This window comes from Centruroides sculpturatus, unplaced genomic scaffold (genome assembly GCF_000671375.1).
Source record: "Centruroides sculpturatus isolate CEXI.00-Female unplaced genomic scaffold, Cexi_2.0 scaffold41, whole genome shotgun sequence".
Taxonomy (NCBI): domain Eukaryota; kingdom Metazoa; phylum Arthropoda; class Arachnida; order Scorpiones; family Buthidae; genus Centruroides; species Centruroides sculpturatus.
Genome location: NW_019384983.1, coordinates 424806 through 440214, shown reverse-complemented (window position 1 = coordinate 440214; position 15409 = coordinate 424806). Strand labels below are relative to the sequence as shown.

Sequence of the window (15409 nt, the reverse complement as noted above, 5' to 3'; positions counted from 1 at the left end):
TAAATATGATAGGACCTGTCCAGAGTTGATCCTGAATCCCCAGAGTGGTAGGCTGCCTCCTTGACTATTCAGCCATCCAGCTATTAATAGAAGATGGTTGCTCGAGAGTGGAAGATTCATTCATGTGAATTTGCTTCACGATTTACGTTATGAACCTGAAGATTGGCGAAATTTTTTATAAATGGATATGAATACTTATATGAAATTATTATTGTTAGTTACCAGAATGACACATACTTGATTCTTTTGATCTCTATCACTGTAATCTTTTAACTTAACTTTCTATGGGTAAGGATAACTATGATATAATTCAATGAATTCAGTAAAAAAATTTCATCTGACCATTGCTGTAAGTCCTACATATCACTGTGTAAAAGACCATTGAAAAGGAAATGAAACAGAACAATTATGTTCNAATATCTTTTGTCTTATATGTGTTCCTAAAACATTCATATAAATTAAAAGATATCATCTAACTGATACTGTTATAGTCACAAACTGAATTCCACACAGTCAAAACTGCAGGCACAGCTAGTTATATTTTGAAATATAGTTAGTATTATAATATGACAAAATAATAATAATGATGATAATATGACTTTTATTTAAAACCTGTTGATTCTTCCAAAAGTAATAACTTTTAAATTTAATTTGAAAAAAATTTTAGATTACAAATAAATATTTTTGATTGGAAATAAATATTTTATCATGTAAAAATAATCAAAATATAAATGTAGAGAATATTTTTTTTAAATTATAGAACAAATAAATCAAAATGTTTCTTAAATCATAGCATTTAATAAAATAAGGACATAGGATTAAAATAAGGAAATAGGATTATCACACAGAAACATATTTTACAGAGATGGACAAATTAAGTTCAAATAGTTATTATGCAGAATGCTTTTTTGGGTCCAAGCCCCTCTTCGGCTGCAGGCTATTCTGTAAGATGACATTGATTCTAAGCAAAGTCAAAAGAAAAATACAAAGTTTTTAAAATATTTGTTAATAAATAATGTAAAATTATTAAATTTCTTGCCATCAACGTCAAGTTTAATAAAATATGTAAAAATGTAAATGAAGTAGATATCTTTAAAAATGGGGGTTTTCTTGGAGGTATTTTTAATTTTATATTATTATATAATAATTTTATAAAGTAATTACTGTATGTTCCTGTATGATAAGTTCTTATTTTATCAAATTATATGATTTAAGAAACATCAATTAAGGGAGAAGAAGCTTCAAGTAAATCAAATAAATCAAACTTCATATCTTAATTTTAATATCAATTTATTTACTTGTTAAATAAAGGAAATATATTAATTTATTTATTATTTTTTAATGTAAAATAGAAATTCACTCCTATATTAATGATTACGTGTTTATGCTGTTTTCCCAGTTCCAAGTTTTGTTTAAGTTAACTGAGAAAGATAGATAGAGAAATCATATAATTGATGTATGTAGCATCCTATTAAATAAACTCTTAAAAGTAGAGATAAGCTTTTACCAGAATGACAAAGTTAATGCAAAAGAAAGCGTTCCTAATTCATATTTTATATGATGAAATGTCATCTCTAATATTTATCTTAATGTGAAGGTTCCTTAAATTCAAAGTAATTACTGATTTCAAAAATGCTAGTTATATGATATAAGCTTAAAACAGACAAATAACATTCTTAAGATCATTGACATTGGTCTTGATGTACAAAAGAAATTGGATTCTCTCTTTCAAAAGAAAAGATTTCAGAGACTGAAAAGGAAGATTTATTCTCTTATGCAAAAGTTTTGTCTGAAATTACTGTGCAGTGAAAAATACTGTTTCATAATCTTCAGGTACTGCATCTGTCAATAAGATAAAGAATGTTGTATAGAAGCTGTATGCCAGATTGCATTCTAATTCTAGTAAAGAATTTCCCGATGATGAAGCCATGATGATGACTCGGACATTGAATTCCAACAACAAATGATCAAGGAGCATGTATCACTGTACTATAGAGGATTAACCACTATTGAGTTAAAGTATTCAACAGAAGGAACCAAGCAGATACAGCAAAATATGACATCTTCAGCAATTTGTTGAAAATATGTTTAACCCTTTTTCATGGCATAGATGTTGAAAAAGGGCTTAACAAAAACTAAAAGTACTTTATCTGGACAGAAGAAGTCGCAGTACAGGAAACATTAATGGATTGACAAGTTCTGCAGTCAGCTAAGAATTCACACAAACAATATAAAGAAATTACTAAGCAAACAAAAAGCAAGGAAGCAAAATGGTATAATAAGCCTTGTTAAGAGTATCAACATCAAAAATTTCAGATCAATCTGACCTCCAAGCCCAGAAGTTAGGAAGGTAGAATTTAATGAAATGAGGGATAGAAATACTCTAAGAATCTTGATTAGATCTCTTTTTAAAAAAAGAGATCTAACCAAGACAGCACCAGCAAATGCAATTATGAAAGTATGCTATACATTATAGATAACACAAAAAGTTAATTGCAGAAATAGCTAGATGATCCCATCAAAGAGAATGAAAACTAACCAGTCAAATAAATTGTAACATGTAAAATAAAAAAAAAATCCTGGCAAAAAATTTTTGTCCAAACATTTTTTATATGGAATATACAATAAGAAAGAAATTTCAATAGCATAATTGTCATATTTTTACACTCTTCTCTAACTGCACTCAACTAATACTCACACCTTGACACAACTAATACTGAGAAGTCATAGTGCATTGGGAAAGAGCTAAAATAGTACAAAAGATGCAGAACAAGAGACATCTGAAATATTCAGAAGCATGGCAGATACATAAGACAAACCAGGAAGGATTAGCAATAAACTTCAGAGAGTCGAGTAAAGTCTCAGTGGCTTGGAGAGCAGGTATAATATAAATATTCTATTATAAAAAAGGGATGAATAAAGAAGCAGGAACAATGGTGACCTTCTCTTTACTAGCAGTTGTGTTAATGTATTTATTTATTTATGTATTTATTCATGTAGTATATGTATGTATAGTTTATTTGTAATTCTTTATGTATGAGCCTGCACACCAGACATTTAGGAAAATTCAAAGTTTAAAATGTTCCAAAACAAATGTTGTTATAGAAATCAGAATACAGTAGAGCGTCGATTATCCGAAAGTCAATCATCCAAAAGAATTCCAGTCGGCAAATTTAAATTTTCGCCAGTGCTGTGGCGCTGCAATCTTTGGCTATGTCTTGGGCTACTCAAATATTTTACGTTTTTGATACTAAATTAACTTCTGAAGTATAATTTTTTATTGTTTTTATATTTTTCAATATATTTATTTTGTTTGTAGAAAATAAAAAAATAATTTTTAATGATACAATAGTCTTCGTTAGCCTTAACATCGATGAAAATTCAATGCAAAGCGACATGCAACGGAGAAAAATTTCAACATGGGATAGGTTAATATATTTTTTCATACATAATCGGTTATCCGAAATATTGATTTTCTGAACAACCCCAGTCCCCAATTGATTCGGATAATCGACGCTCTACTGTATTTATTGTGACATTGTCCCAATATATTTTAAATTATATTTTATTTAATTTTATGTCTTATTTTACAGGTTTTAAAAATATTTTCCAATTCATATAGTGCAGGTGCATCTATTAATGTAAGTACAGTATAACAGTTGAAAGTTTTAAATTATAAAAATTATTGTAATTTTATATCAATTATATTTAATGTTAGATAAATACAGAATAATATTTTATAATATGGAATGTTCTACAAAATTAGAATATTTCAAATAATACTGGTAATAATATTTTTAAAATCAATATTGTTTAAAATATAATTGCCTTTAATTATTGTATAAATATAAAGAAAGTTCAGGAATTTAAATGTTTAGCTAAAATTTTGCATGATATATTTTAATTTTGTGTACAAGTTATGGCTATTAAATAACAGGACTATCTTCTAACACCTTAAATGATTTCATGCCAAACAAATGTAAAAATATTTGACACTTTTTATATATTTTTTCTACACTTTATGCAATAATACACTATAATAAATGTCTGTCCTCTGTAACTTTGAAGTCTAAACTCAAGTTTACACTTCAAAGTCACAGAGGACATTCAGAGGACAAAGCCAAGCTTCAACTTATGTGCTCAGTCAGTAATTATACATAAACAATTTTAAATATAATGTGGTTAAGTTAAAGATTTTATTTCTGTTCTATTAGATTTTTCAGGATCTAGGCTGGTATGGATTGTCTCCACTAAATTAAAGTAATAAAAAAAAGGACATACTTTTGCCATAATCCAGTATTATTAGCAACAAATCTAAGAGAAATTTTGGAAAGAAAAAAAAAATTTCAAATGAGAAAAACTGTAAAAGCAATTACAGTAGACCCCACTATAACGTTGGTTCATATAATGCGGATTCGTGTATCGCGGTGAAAAAATTGTGACCGTATTTGTATAAGGACGGTAAAAGAGACTCATAAAATGCAGTAAAACGTCATTGCCGACTTGTGTCATGACGGGATTAGTCGAATCTGGATCAATAGTGGACGAGCAGCCGAACTACTTACACGCTACGGAGAGTTTAGGCAGGTAAGTTGAGTTTACTATCGTCTGTACAGTATATAGGCCTAAATTAGGTACTGTAAGTCTAATACAGTACTGAAATTTTATACGTTTCTTGTGAAAAAACATTTCTTATTCAATGGTCATAAAAATTATTTCTATTAATGATGTTTCCAAAGTTCAACAAATTTTCCGCAGAAAAATAACTTATCAGGAAACGCAGCCGCCGTTTGGTGCGCTGCTCCGCGACGAAAACAAGCTTAAGCAATGGCGTGGTTGAACGGTGCACACTCAGTAAGTAATCTTACAATTTTTTGTTTATAGCATAGTTTATACAGATTATTCCCAAAAAATTATATGTGTTTTGGAAATGTTGAGTGAAATTAGTCTAGAATCGATTAATTTTATGGAAAAAACCTTCCAAACAGCCGTAGTCCGTAAACTGCACACGTGCTGGGCTGTGATTGGCTCATGTATTTGAGGATTCCTACAATGTGAAATTCTTATAAAGTGGAACGTATCTACCGTGTTATAGGGGGGTCGACTGTACTTATTTTAATTGCATAATTTGAATTATTTAAGTTTAATTAAACAGGGTTGATATTTGTTGTATATATGATCAGAATTAATGTTTTTAGCTTAATAGATATATTATTGTATAAATTGGGCTGAAAATATTAGTTTTGATTAAATAAGAAAAATAATGCTGGATTATGGCAAAAGTGTATCATTTTTTTAATTACTGATTAATCAGCAGGTTCAAACAGTGTTTCTAAATCTGTAGTCTCAATGATGGAACAGTGGTCTGCAACAGACTTAATTTAATTAAATTGAATTTTGTTCAGTGATGATTCACTTTTAATAGCTTACTTTCATATTAATTAATTATCTTTCTATATATATTCAAAACATGGTTTTGGATTTATTATGCTATAAATGACACAATATATCTATTACAAATGTGGGTAATGCCAACATAACTTTAAAAAGAATTAGGCCTACATAACTTGTCCATAGAATTTTTCAGATATTTTATTGGTTTTGGGTTTTAAAAGTTGAGAAACACTGTGTTAAATTCAAGAAATAGCATTTTACATTTGTTTAATATGTTTTAGGAAGTTGTAATTGTTTCTGCTGCTCGCACTCCAATTGGATCATTTCGAAGTTCTCTTGCTCCTTTATCTGCTCCTAAACTTGGTTCTATTGCTATTCAGGCTGCTATTGAAAGAGCAGGTATATTTATATAATTGTATTCTAAAACATAAAATATATTTTTATAAAATATTTATTTTTATGAGTAACTAAATTATATATAATTGGAAAATGAAAAAAATCAAATGAGAACTGTAAAATTTTCAGGTATTCCAAAAGATGCAGTTCAAGAAGTATATATGGGCCAAGTATTACAAGGAAGTACAGGACAGGCACCTGCTAGACAAGCTGCTCTAGGAGCAGGTATTAATTTTATGTTATTATCTGAATTACATTCACTTTTAGAGTATAATCAGTTTAGAGACAGTTTCTTGTAATAAGTTAATATTTATGAAGTGATTTAGTGTCTGTATATAATTAATTTATACAAATTACTTTGTCATTTCTCTCTCTTATATCTTCTCTCAGGGATGAGTGATTCTTGGAGAAAAAGAATTTTGTTATAAAAAGAAACTTTTCTGAAATATTTTTATATTATGACTTATAAATCAAATCAAAAAAGAAATGTTTCTGGACTCTGTCCAGAATAATAATAATTGTATTTGTGTTCAGCTCCTTATCCAAGTTTTGGTTCATTTTGTTAACAAGCAAAAACTAATGCTAATTGAGTTAAAGAAGTCCGCTATTATCCAGTATTAAATGTTTTTCAAGACAACTGTTTCATCTTTAAATACATCAGTTTTAAATAAAGAATATAACAGAAATTTGAATGAAGAATGCTTCTTTTTAAAAAATTTTAATATAATATTGTTCTTTGGTTTATTTGTGTTCAGCTATTGCACAAAAACAAAAAGATTGAAATTTGATCTCATAATTATTTTCCAGAAAGACATTGATATTAATTTCAGATATCAAAGTAAATAATTATAAATATAATCAAACCTTATAATATTATTATTAATGCTTTTTGCCCTTTAACTCAGTATAATAATATTTGTGCTATTACACACACTTGTTCAGGGCTTATCTCACTGACAATTTTCTGAGGTGTTTTTGATTCAATAACATACTCTATCATCATTAATACAGGTCCAAAATGCATTTCTGGTCCTTTGGCCCCTTTTCAGTTAGAGACATTATTTGGTGATTTTCTTAAATGTATATTTCTTAAACTAAAAACAGAATCCAGTTTTTTTAAAACACTGACAATACCAAATTAGAATTCCTTTAATAACCTGAAATTAATTTAAAATTTTTTATTCACTCTGTTAACATTCTATTACTTTGAAGCATCCAATTCTCATAATATTTTCTATATTATATAAAATGTTATACAAAAATAAATACTATATTTTTATCATTCAAAAAGATTTATTAGAACATTTTATTGAATATTTTGCATATTGTGTATAATTCTGTAGTGGAAAAGATTCTTAAATTTGCTTTGATTTACTTAAATATATTATTGTTTATATGTGAAATAAGCATTTTATTGTATTTAGGTCTTCCAATATCTACTCCTTGCACAACAATTAATAAAGTTTGTGCTTCAGGAATGAAAGCTATCATGTTGGCAACACAAAATTTGATGTTAGGACATCAGGTCTGTTTATTTCATTAATCAAATTAATATTGTTTTTGTATGTATTTCTCAAAATTTAAAATGTATCTTTTGTTTGTTCTTTTTCATTAGGAAGTTATGGTAGCAGGGGGAATGGAAAGTATGTCCAATACTCCATATTATTTACCTAGAGGAGATACTCCATATGGAGGTGTAAATCTTCTTGTAAGTGGACATATTGTGCAAAACAATTCACAGTATATGAACAAAGTTTATTTACAGTTATTTGTCAATATTTCATAAAAATGCATGGATATCATTTCAGTTCAGCATACATGTGAAGGTGTTCTTGCCCAAGGAGAGAGCAGAATCTCTTCTTAGGGTTAGTGTTTAAAAAAAATAAACTTTGAATTTTCAAAGCATTTTTAAAATATCAAGTAGGGAAAATACTTTCCTATAAAATATCAAAACTTGGTTGCAATAACACCTTAACAGTTATCATCATCTATTGCTTAATCCTTTTTCATTAAATTTATTTCAAATTTAATTTTCTGAATAGAAAGCATTTAAGAATCTTTGCTAAATTAAATTTATATCTTTTATTTATAGAATTTTAATTTCTTGTTTATCTTTGGTTTTGGGTCTTTTCATATTTAAAACACTTTTTAAAGAAATAATAAAACCTCATTTACTTAATTTTAAGGTAATTAATCAGATTTATTATTCTGTATTTTAAAGTTAAAGGTAAATGATGCATAAGTTAATAAACAAATTATTCATATTAAATTAATGACCAAAAAAACATTATTATTTTTATAAGTATAGTCAATTCCGCTTAATTGGGACATGTTGGGACTAATCCATTTTGGCCAATTAAGTGGCTGCCCCAATAAAACGAACTAATAATAAATTTAAAATAAAATATGTAATATGTAGGTAAAAAAATAATAATTAGGTATATATTTTAATGCTTTATTAAACCAAAATGCAGAAAATATTTTATTATAAATTTGCCAGACTCATAACGATAGATAACTGATTTGCATCACAAATATGTTGCCAAATATTAGTAGTGTCGTACACAAGGGTTGACTATTCGATCCATTCCTGATCGAACAATCTTTCCTTTCTCCCTTTTTAGTTAGAACATGTCTGGATTTGTCCAAAAGTCACCTTAATTAAGGCCTTTCTTTGAGCACAGTTTCTTTTACCTGGAGATGGTCCACTTCGGCGGGAGCATACATAGAATTTGCCATCTCTGGATGCTGGTCCCAACAATCAGATGGCTGCTGTCTGAGTCTAGACATAATCATGCACACAACTCCTTCCAAGAGAACTCTAGATGTCTTTCAACTTGGTCAAGAGACTGAAAAATTGTTCAGGTGGTCTTTGTCCTTTCGCTTCTAAGGAGATCATTCGGTCCAATCCAGAGCAGAGTCAGTAGCTCTCATTCAGGTCCACCTCAGATGGAATCCCGGTGTATTACATCTCACTATGCTGTGGATAGCCTGTGAGGTAGGATGAAGTCATACCTCTTTACTTTTGGTCGGCAAACAAGCCGTTAAGCCTGTTTATAGATTGTTTATAGATGGCTTATCTACTTTAACTTCCGGTTTCGGTTAACTTGAGTGGAGGAGGTGGGTGAGGTTGTTGGTAAGGCACTGGCAATATATATGTAAATGGACACCATTTAACAAAGAAACAACTTTTATTAAACATTTTAAACACAATTACAAATTCTAACCAAGACTGGGGACCCTAGCTTCCTAATACACATAGGATGGTCCGAGAGAGAGTTTACATTAGTTCTTTATCATACCTCTTCAATTCCTTGTACGGAGCGGCGGATCTTTACAGGGGGTGAGGTTCATCAAGGTGATCGGGTAATCGGATGAAGGCTGATGATTCCAGGTTCCAGAGGGTCATCAGCAGGTGGTCAGGTTCTTTTTCTCTCGCACACACCATAAGTTCTTCTTGGACACTATCAATCCTTTGGTTTGCATGTCTCTCCCTTTTATCCCCCACATCATGCTATCTTTTTACGCCAATCATGATTTTTCTCCTTTACTTCCCCATGACACATTCTCTAAGTCCTCTGGGGAAGGAACTGACTCAGGGAAGGAAATGTGATCATTCCTGTTTATGGTTAACAAAATTTCAAAAGATGGAAAAATTTAGAGAAAAAAAAATTTTCTTTAATTTCGTTAGATCCGGGCTTCACAATGCTGACTCTTGGAAAAACTAAATTGTCCGAGGGAAGACAAAATTGTTTTCTTTCTGCCAATTGTTAAGCCTATATGACATTAGTGTATGTAGTGTTGACCTATATTCGGAGGAACCCCTAAAATATATCAAAAATTGCTGAATTCCTTTTCTGCTACTGTTCCAATTAAGCATTTCAATTATGTATTAATTTATTAGTTCGGATTCTGTTCTTTGAGATTAGGCCCAATAAAGTGGCTGCCCCAGTTAAATGGAATCAACTGTAATACCAACACACCATATTTTTACAATTTATGTATGAAGCTATGTAAACAAAGATAAGTGGTAAAGCTTTTGTGTGAATTTATCATGTTCATTAATTAAGCAAGAAGGATCAAAGTAATTTTGTGTTAAATCAAGAAGAAATCAACTAAAATTGAGGTTTTGTTTTATTTTAATAATTTTATATCTCAAAATTTTTGTTTCATATGGTTAATTTGTTATTTTGTTTAAAGTTTTAAAATAAATGGATGAGTTTTTGTTAATTTTTGAAAGTTTTCAGGATAGTCTTGTATATGATGGCCTGACAGATGCTTATAAGAAAATTCATATGGTATGAAAATTTTTCATTTGGAAAATCTAATGATAAATAAAAATAAGAAATTAAAGGAAGAATTAAATTTTTAGGGTAATTGTGCTGAAAATACTGCAAAAAAGTTCAATATTAAACGAGAAGAACAGGATGATTTTGCAATTAATAGTTACAAAAAAACAGCAGAATCGGTTAAGGTTTGTATTTTGTTAATATATAAATGTATCTATTAAATGAAATTTATTTTTAATAGAAAATTAATGTAAATGATTTATTCTGATATATTTTAAATTTTTAGTCAGGTTTGTTTGAAAGGGAAATAGTTCCTGTTACAATACCAGGAAAGAAAGGTAAACCAGATACAGTTGTCAAAGAAGATGAAGAATATAAGAGAGTCAATTTTGAAAAAGTACGATCTATTCCAACTGTTTTCCAGAGAGAAGGAGGTATGTTTTAAAATGTAAAATTATGGCCTGAACAAGTAGAAATAAATTTGTAATGGAAAAACCAATTATATTAATAAAACTTGAAACTGGTTTATTCATACACAGGTGAGAAATTTGTAAACCAGTTAATAGATTAATTGAAATGCTTTAAAAGATTAAGAGTTTCACTCTTAATCTTTTAAAGCATTTCTGGACAGGATCAGATGAATAAGACATTTTTTTTAACACACACCTTCCACTGCAATGATTTTTTTCTGAAGTATCAGCACTTAACAGGCACCACAGACTTATTCATTACAGATTACCTTATTCAAACATTTTGCACCATTTTGTGGATATTGGAGATGTCCAGACAGTCTTTACTGTTTCAACATGATTGTCCAATGGTTTTTTACCCATCACCCACAGAAAACAAATCATCTAAAAATGCCATTTTCTTCTCTTCACTCAGATGTGTATGCTAGATGGTAGCAACTGTTTAATGACATAATAGTGTAGCCATAATGCTTCCAGCACTCTTGCTTCACTTCAGGCCATTTACTTTTTGTAACAAAGAACAATTCCACAAATCATTATTAATAAAGAAGTATTACTTTTCATTTCCCCCTATATTTCATTTTCTATTTGTGAAAAAATCAGAATTTACTTTGCTAGAATATAAATCATACAAACAAATGGAATATTCTGGAAATAATTTTTGATTTTAATATATAAATATTCTAATCTTATATTACTAGTTCTCGATTTATATTTTAGTAAAATAAAAATCTCAAATTGTTTTCAATTTTAAAAAATATAGTGCTTATGCTTTCTATTAAGTTTGGCTTTCTTTATTCTTTTTAATGAGTGAAAATTTTTACATTAATTTTTTTTAATTAGCAGTTTTTTTAAAGAAATAATTGAAGAATTATTAGTGAAGTTGATGCTTAAGTTTTAAATGCGAAAACGTGTATGCTGGACATTCAGCGCCGCTTTCCTGTAAGTCTAGAAGTTTGACAATGGTGTTTGGAATGTCGAGTATGATTCCATTTAGTATCCAAACACTGTTGTCAAACTTCTAGGCTTACAGGAAAGCGGTGCTGAACGTTCAACGTACACGTTTTTGCATTTAAAACTTCAGCCTCAACCTCGCTATTAAAATTGTTATAGGAAGTTTTTAGAAATGTTTTCTTTGTTATTAATGTTTTATTAATTTAATAAAAACTGCATTTGGTAAATATGTCAATTATCTATTTTTATTATATAATCTAAAATTTATATTTACTTTTATATTTAAACATGTATAAAAATTTTAGGAACAATAACAGCAGCAAATGCTAGCACAATTAATGATGGTGCAGCTGCATGTGTTTTGATGACTTCTAAAGCTGCAGAAAAATACAAAGTGAAACCTTTAGCAAGAATTATAGGTAAGAATTATCAACTTCATACAAAAAGGTCTATTTTCTAAAAAATCTCTATTAAATACTGATTAGGTGAAAAAATCTCAAACGTAATATATGAAAGATATATTTCTTTCTTGAATATTTTGATTTAACTTACTTTAGAATAAAAACTTTCAGAATAATATTTAACTTTTAAAGACCTACTGAAGAGCAATGATTTTAAAAAAATTTGTTGAACTTATATTTTTTATGAACATCATATTTGCATGATGCAATTATTTTTAATTAATTGCAGAAAAGCAATTAATTAAAAATAATTGTGGAAAAGTAGCCCAATGTAATCTGGTAGTTGTTTGGCTTATTACATACATATAAATCTGTCTTTTGGTGGTTTTGTTACATAATCTTTTTAATATATGCTAAACTGTAAATACAATTGTTAAAAACATAAAAGCATATTGTTACATGAATGATAAACTATATTCATATCTTACAGCTCATACCAAGAAAAGATTGATCATCACTGCTTTAGAACCTATTACTTTCTAAGATTTAATAATTAAAAACCATTTTTTTACAATTAAAACATATCTAGTTTTTTAATTAGTTATTTATTTTCAATTATAAATAGTAAATATTAATATAAATAATGTTATAAACAAAGATAAACTTGTTTAGTAACAAATTAGTAAATTACTGTTGGTTAAAAAACATTGGCATTTCACTTTCCAGATTTTATTGATTTTATTACTTTGTCCTAAAGTATATGATGTCTTTTTCTTTCTGTTTGGTTTTATATTGTTAAATATAAATTTATTAGAAACTGCTTCAGGTTTCAAAAATCACCTGTTGGTAAATGATTGATAAATAAAGTATTTGTTTTCAAAATCCATTTTTGTAATCACCTGAATGTTGAATGGTGGAAGATACTCCCTTTCATTTGTAATCTATTATTTGATTATTATTTGTACTGTACATTCCTATGCACAGTATGAATTGAACATTTTGTTCATAAAATTTTTTATTTATTTCTTTCAAATCAGTTGATGAACTTACCATAAAATACCTAAACCATAAAATAAGTTCTATGCTACAGAAAACATGTTTTCAATATATTGTGTGGCCCATATGTTATACAAAAATTATTACATTTTAATATAATAAATTAAAATAAATAAGAGCATAATATTTTAAAAAGCTTACAACAGCTGATAAAATATCCTTAGTGTATTTGCTCCAGAAGTTGAGTACATCTATATTGTTGCAGTTGTAGATGTTAATTATTTTCTGGGAGAGCAAATCTTTCTAATTATTGGTTTTTAGAAGTTATTTTTAAAATCTGTACATAAACAAAGAAACAATGTATTTCTTTAAAATGTATGATTAGTTTTTTATTATTAGTAATATGCATAATAATTTTTTCTTTAAATATTCAGAAAAGTAAAAAAAAAAATGTTTTAATGTAACTTTAGTCTATATTATTCTAAATTACAAAATATTTATTGTTTAGTTTATATTTGTATTAGATTGATAAATCACATACTTAATGTTTTGTAGTACTATAAGTTTTAGAAGTTAAATTTTAAATTATTTCTAATGAGATATTTAATGTGATAAAAGTTAATATAAATAATAATATACATTAAAAATTTTAATGAGTGACTATATTTTGATTTATATTTATTTTGGTTTTTAGGTTTTGCTGATGCAGCTGTAGAACCAATAGATTTTCCAATAGCACCAGCTTATGCAATGCCTAAAGTAATTAAAAATTTGTTTACACTATTAATATTTTCTGTATATAATAAAATTTAGTAGTGTATATAATTTAAACTGATATAAAGATAAATTTTGCATTCTGTTAGAACATAGTAAATTTCAAAGATATGAGTTGTATGAGATTTTTTGTCACAAAGCACAAATATGCCATGATTCTCAGTTTTACTCATTGTATGCAAGCTTGACTTATAATGATCTTGCTATGAATCTCGGTCCAAGTGAATTGGATATAAATTTCTTAGATCCATGCAGATATGGGTTAGTGTTAATAATAATTTATTACATAACTATTCAGTTAATAATATAATTGTACTTTCTGTATTATTTCTACAAGGGTAGGCTGAAAAGTAATACGCACATGCTTGTAGAACATGAACAAAAACAAATATCAATATCGAGCAAAAAGTACATTAAAGTACAGTTCTTAAGCTTCAAAATCATATATTTATTTTTCAACATAGTCACCGTTAAGGCTAACACATTTCTCCCAACGTGTAACAAGTTTTTTCATTCCGTCACTGGAAAATTCTTCCGACTTTTCTCGAATCCAGGACTTTACAGCTGCCTTCACCTCATCATCCGAGGTGTAACGATTACCCTTGAGGTCTGTCTTGAGTAGAGGAAAAAAATAAAAATCGCAAGGCGCAAGATCGGGAATAAGGAGGGCATGGAATCAGTTCAAACTTCAGGTTTTACAGAGCCTCTCCAGTTGTGCGCTAGGCGTGTGGACAAACATTGTCATGTTGCAAGATTATTGGTGCCAGGTGATTATTTGTTGTGTTAGAGTTAGCCTGGTGCCAATAATCTTGCATAATAAAATTCAAACAAAACTTTGGATAGTTTTGTTTGAATTTTTGTTATAAACATACCTATAAAATTCGTACTAGCAAATTAATATTTATTATAATAGAAACAATTATTTTTAGAAGTTTTGTACATTTAAGTATAGTTCTATATTTATAAATTACATTATGGAGTTTTTATTAGCTAACTCCTAGATATCTTGGTATTAGCCACCCCATCTATCAAAACACAAGTTTTTGATAGATGGGGTGGGTCTGCAGATGTTCAATTAGCTTTTTGTTATTAGATCCTGTAATTGGTTCCAGAGAGATAAAAATTTCAAACTTTTCAACTCTCTGTCATTTTATATAGGGAGACAATAAGAAATTTTTTGCAAACTTCATTATCAGGTTCACTGACAAGCAATTTGTGTATTTTTTTTTCCTTTTTTTTATTTTTTATGCTCCATGGGCACTTTTTATCAAGCCCATTGTGCATTCAGCCAGATGTGTAATAAAGTGACTGAGTGGTGAGGGACAGGTCCTGACATATTTGGAATGGATCACCCCCTCAAAAAATTTCTTTGATTTTTCAATCCAATTGAATTCCCAGGTTTTCTGAGTGGTATACTCACGTCTTAACTGCTTGGTCATCCAGCCATCAAGGCTTCCTCTAACACCAATTTTTTGCTTTTTGTAAGTGTCCACTTTACATTGATAGTCATTCATGCTCCTTCAATTGTTAAAGGATATTTATTGAGAGCCAAAGTATCTAGAAGGACTTAGGTTCTGTTGTACTTAGCACCTATTGTTGTGTGCAAAGAAAGCTTGTAATCAATTTTGTAATTGGTGCTGTGAACATGAAATATATTCATACTTCAAATGACTTGTCTCATGGGTAACACAGGTTATCCACTAATTATTATAATTATTATTAAATACAGACAATA

The 15409-nt window shown here is 28.6% G+C and overlaps 1 protein-coding gene across 3 annotated transcripts in view; it reads left to right on the top strand.

Moving 5' to 3' along the window:
- Positions 1-15409, top strand: part of LOC111632862 (acetyl-CoA acetyltransferase, mitochondrial-like) — a 34870-nt gene that overhangs the window by 16007 nt on the left and 3454 nt on the right. For all 3 annotated transcript variants that reach the window (XM_023377386.1, XM_023377385.1, XM_023377387.1), the window contains exons 2-11: positions 3594-3641; positions 5676-5793; positions 5920-6015; positions 7215-7315; positions 7406-7498; positions 10038-10088; positions 10163-10264; positions 10366-10513; positions 11809-11922; positions 13595-13659. In XM_023377386.1, the coding sequence (XP_023233154.1) occupies positions 3594-3641; positions 5676-5793; positions 5920-6015; positions 7215-7315; positions 7406-7498; positions 10038-10088; positions 10163-10264; positions 10366-10513; positions 11809-11922; positions 13595-13659 (936 nt within the window). The remainder of the gene's footprint in view (positions 1-3593; positions 3642-5675; positions 5794-5919; positions 6016-7214; positions 7316-7405; positions 7499-10037; positions 10089-10162; positions 10265-10365; positions 10514-11808; positions 11923-13594; positions 13660-15409) is intronic.